Below are 5,269 nucleotides of genomic sequence, written 5' to 3'. Positions count from 1 at the left end.
CATGTTCATCATTTACTTAGTTCTTACTAAAATAATAGTGCATTTATCAGGGTGACAAGATTCATATCACCACTCGGGCTAGAGACTTCCAAGATTGGATTGAAGTGGTCAAGGAGCATGAGACGTATTACCTTTATAATGGAGAGCCAGTTGACAATGATGGCCCTTTCAAAGTCTGTTTTAACCCACTTAAACTCATATTCAATGGAGGGACTACCATGACAAAAGTGGCGATACCGGAAATACCAACTCACAGCTAGACTTTTCACCCTATTGAGAGATTTCTCAAAGGAGACTTCAAGCATGACATGTTGTATGGTAAGATATCAGTTTCACCTCTCCACTTTCTGTTATTTACTTCTGTGCATATACATTTATTTTTTTTCATTGATTAACTATGCATATTTATATTTTGTCATTTACAGATGTCATTGGTGTATTACAAGATGTTTTGAAAACCCAGATGGGAGGTGGCGGTAGAAAATCTTGCGTCAATATAACTTTGCGTGATGTAGAAGGCAATGTGATCGAGCTGGTGTTATGGGAGGATTACGCCAAACAGTTCGTCGCCTACACTACCCCTAACAACTTTGTCGGTCCTACTATTATTGTTTTGACACATTCATGGTGCAAGACTAATACAGGTTTCATAAATTTACATTTTGTGTTTTTGCTATTTAGTGAATGTTTGTTGTTTCCATTTTTGATCCATGCTGTTTCATATATTCACCAAATTTTCAACACTATATATTTTAGTTTCTGGTTTACCCTGTCTTTCGAACGCATGGAGCGGTTCTAAACTTTACATCAACTTGGAGCATCCACAAGTTGATGAATTCAAAGCTAGGTATTATGCTTTTAACCTACAACTATTTAAGAACTGTGTACAATCTGTTACATACATGAATCATGCTTTCCTCTAATGTTTTTTCAGTTTTGGATCCAACCTACCTGTTGCTTCCCAATCATTGACTTGCGATTCATCTGTTCAATCGCAAAACAATTTTTGGACCAAATTGTCTGAGGTCAAGAGTATCCGTGCAGTATCTAAATTTGGAAGGGTGTGACTTTTAATACATTGTTTGAATAATTATTTCTATTTGTATTACACTTCTATCACAATGCATTGTTTAAATTGTTAATGACAATGTGTTTTGTATATTCTTTCCCACAATAGGACTGTTTTGCAACCACCATTGGAACTACCACTGGTTTTAATGCCTCCAGGTTTGGATGGTATTTTGAATCAAATGGAAATACGGATGCTGAACGCGTTACTAAGTGAGTGCCATGCCTTGCCCTTCCATTAAATGCTTAACCTTTCTATTGTCGCTTTGTATCAAAATTGATTTTTAGCCTTTCTTTTAGATTCAAACTTGAAGTTGAGGTGGAATATGATAACCATAAGGGGATATTTGTTTTTTGGGATAAGGATGCTATTCCTTATACTAAACACACTGCTACTGAATTAAGAGAAATCATGAAGAAGGTGAGTTTCAGTTAGGAGTTTTTTTGTCTTACATTATATCATTAATATAATGTTACATCTCTGCTGATGTTGTGTTGTTTACTATAGGCTGGAGAGGACAATCCTAAGATTTGGCCTACTCACCTGGATGCGTTGTTGAATAGACAGATGGTGTTTCGTATCAAATATCAATCACAATTTCGACGATTCTCTATTGTGAAGATACTTAACGAAGACGGCCTTTACAATAAGTTTGACACTGTAGATGTTGTTGATTGGCTGTAATTTTTGGTAAAACTCATTGTGTTTCTATCTTGTCTAATCTGGTGTCATGACATGCATTCTACTGTTGTGAAGTTTTTCTTATGCAGGCCTTTACCTGATGTCAAGGCCGATGTCATGACATTCGCAGCTGTTACGTTCTTTTCTATTACTATTTATGGTTATGTGATCTGATAAGATCCTATGCGCTTTATTTGGTAATGTTGGATTCTGATCTGATTCAAGGACATCTTTGATGGTTATTATTTTTAGTTCCTTGATTTATGGAAATTAGTTTTATTAGGGTTAAAACTAATTTGGATCCAAGGCCCAGCTGCTGTGTTTTATGAAGGCTATATATTCTACGAAGAAGCTGCTGATCATGTTAGGGTTTTTGTTTGAGAAGCTTTAAGAGTTCTTTGTTTTAAGTTTTCGTTCTAGCCTTCTTGTAAGCCAAACAATCATCATGATGATTGTCTTGGTCTAGGTGTTTTGTTTTGAGTTGTAAGAAGTACTCAAAGCTTTTAAGCCAGAGTACTATTGTACTTGATTAAAGCTTTTAAGCAAGATCAAGTTGTGTCTTTGAAGTGTGTCTTCTTTGCTATTCGTTGAGTGTTTTTCATCACTGCTGTGATTGAGGGGGAGTGAGTAGGATCTCTGATCTAAGTTGTTTAGATTGAAGTTGCATTGAGTAGATATTAAGTGAAAGGAGTAATCTTGATCTGTATTACCTTTAATTGATATTACTTATAGTGGACTTCCTCCCTGGCTTGGTAGCCCCCAGATGTAGGTGTGATTGCACCGAACTGGGTTAACAACTTTCTTGTGTTGTTATTCTGTTTACTCCTTGTTCATTTGTTTAAAAGCATTCAGATAGTAATGTCGTGACATCCTGTTCGACATCGCGTGTCTGAGTCCAGAATTTCAATTGGCATCAGAGCAGGCACCTTGCCTGTTTTTACTGGGTGATATCTAGGGACAGTATTTTCTGGTACTATGGACAAAGAAGGTGGTGGATTTGTGATTAGACCACCCATTCTGGATGGTTCTAATTATGATTATTGGAAACCTCGCATGGTGGCTTTTCTGAAATCCGTGGATAGTAAAGCATGGAGAGCTGTGAACAAAGGATGGGAACATCCTGTCATTACTGATAAAGATGGCAAGAAAACTCTTAAACCAGAGGAAGAATGGGACAAAGATGAAGAGGCATTGGCGCTTGGCAACTCTAAAGCCTTAAATGCTTTATTCAATGGAATTGACAGAAATATATTCAGACTAGTACACCAGTGTGAACTAGCCAAAGATGTCTGGGATACCCTCAAGACTACTCATGAGGGCACCTCCAAAGTGAAGATGTCAAGACTTCAACTGCTAACTACGAAGTTTGAAAATCTAAGGATGAGAGATGATGAAAGTATTAAGGATTTTCATATGAATATACTTGATATTGCTAATACCTCAGGAGCTTTGGGAGAGAAAATGTCTGATGAAAAGCTGGTGAGAAAAATCCTTAGATCCCTACCTAAGAGATTTGATATGAAAGTTACAGCTATAGAAGAGGCACAGGACATCAGCAAAATGAAGGTAGAAGAGTTAATTGGATCTCTTCAAACCTTTGAGATGGGGATCAGTGAAAATTCTGAAAAGAAGAACAAAAGCATAGCTTTTGTGTCCAACTCTCAAGAAGAAGCAGAGGAAAGTAGAGAAGAGAATCTATCTGAATCTATAGCTATGCTTGGTAAACAATTCAACAAAATTATGAGAAGAATGGATCAGAAGCCAAGACCTAATGCCAAGAACATCTCATCTGACATCAGTAGATCTTATGACTCTGGCAGAAGAGCAAAACTAGAAGAAAAGTACAATCACAGCAAAGGGATTCAATGTCATGGATGTGAAGGGTATGGACATGTTAGAGCTGAATGTCCTACTTATCTCAAGAAACAAAAGAAAGGATTGTCAGTCTCCTGGTCTGATGAAGATTCTGAGAGTGATTTTGAAGAAGAATCAGCCAAACATGTCACAGCCCTTACTGGGGTTTGCAATTCTGATGAAGATTCTAGTGAAGATGAGCTAACCTTTGAAGAACTGGCAACCTCCTACAGAAAGTTGTGTATCAGAAGTGCTGAAGTTTGTCAACAAGGTGAAAAGCAGAAGAAATACATAGTTCAGTTGGAAGCTGATAACAAAGGGCTTAGTAAAACTATATCTGAACTAAACAATGAAATTATCATGTTACAATCCAAACTTGATCAGATGTCAAAATCTGTAAAAATGTTGAACAGTGGCTCGGATATGTTGGAGGAGATTTTGCAGATTGGAAAAAGTTCAGGAGATATGTCTGGTATAGGATTTGTTGGTGCAAAGAAACATTCCCAAGATAGTAGCAGAACTAAACCTGAAGCTGAGATGTTGAAACCAATGTCAAAACATGTGACTCAACATCACGAGAAAAGTGAAATGAAGAGAAAGTTTCAAAGATGGAGATGTCATTACTGTGGAAGATTTGGGCACATTAAGCCCTTTTGCTTCAGATTATATGGATACCCAGATCAAGCTCCTTACTACAAACCTAAGCAGATCATGCCCATCCAGAAGCAACAATGAAAACCTAAAAATATGGCTTTAATAGCCCATACATCTCTTAGAGTTTCAACCAAAGAAGATTGGTATTTTGACAGTGGATGTTCCAGACACATGACTGGAATCAAGAATCTGCTTGTTGATATCAAGAATCATTCTACTAGCTATGTAACCTTTGGTGATGGAGCTAAAGGAGAAATCAAAGGAGTTGGAAAACTAGACTGTTCAGGAGTGCCAAATTTAGAAGGTGTTTTGTTGGTCAAAGGCCTGACTGCTAACCTCATAAGCATCAGTCAACTCTGTGACCAAGGATACCAAGTCAACTTCACTAAAGCTGAGTGTGTGGTTACTAATGAAGAAAAGGAAGTAGTAATGAGGGGAGTCAGATCCAAATATAACTGCTACTTGTGGGTGTCCCATGAATCCAGCTACTTAACTGTATGTTCTAAAGAAGAAGAAGCAAAGCTGTGGCACCAAAAACTTGGCCACCTTCATCTAAGAGGTATGAAAAGGATTATTTCTCTGGAAGCTGTGAGAGGAATTCCTAATCTACAAATTGATGAAGGGAGAATATGTGGTGAATGTCAGGTAGGAAAACAAACCAGGATGTCACATCCAAAGGTTAAACATCTGACCACTTCCAGAGTTCTTGAACTGCTCCATATGGACTTGATGGGACCAATGCAAATGGAAAGTCTTGGAGGAAAGAAATATGCTTATGTGGTTGTGGATGACTACTCCAGATACACTTGGGTAAACTTCATCAGAGAAAAGTCAGATGTGTTTGATGTTTTCAAGGACCTGTGTCAAAGAATTCAAAGAGAAAAAGAAAATGGTGTTGTGAGAATTAGAAGTGATCATGGAAAGGAATTTGAGAATCAAAAGTTTGCTGAGTTCTGCTCCTCTGAAGGAATACATCATGAATTTTCATCACCTATTACTCCACAGCAAAAT

At 37.4% G+C, this 5,269-nt stretch overlaps 1 protein-coding gene across 1 annotated transcript; it reads left to right on the top strand.

Annotated features, from left to right (window-relative positions):
- The first annotated feature begins 55 nt into the window (after positions 1–55).
- On the top strand, positions 56–2,511 carry LOC131606267 (uncharacterized). Its single transcript, XM_058878520.1, has 7 exons — positions 56–318; positions 426–644; positions 757–847; positions 935–1,061; positions 1,178–1,281; positions 1,369–1,489; positions 1,577–2,511. Exons 1-7 carry the CDS (start codon positions 309–311, stop codon positions 1,751–1,753), a joined length of 849 nt encoding a protein of 282 aa, XP_058734503.1. The 5' UTR covers positions 56–308; the 3' UTR covers positions 1,754–2,511.
- Positions 2,512–5,269: the final 2,758 nt, after the last annotated feature.

This window comes from Vicia villosa, linkage group LG5, assembly GCF_029867415.1.
Source record: "Vicia villosa cultivar HV-30 ecotype Madison, WI linkage group LG5, Vvil1.0, whole genome shotgun sequence".
NCBI lineage: Eukaryota > Viridiplantae > Streptophyta > Magnoliopsida > Fabales > Fabaceae > Vicia > Vicia villosa.
This window is presented reverse-complemented; position numbering and strand designations above follow the sequence as displayed.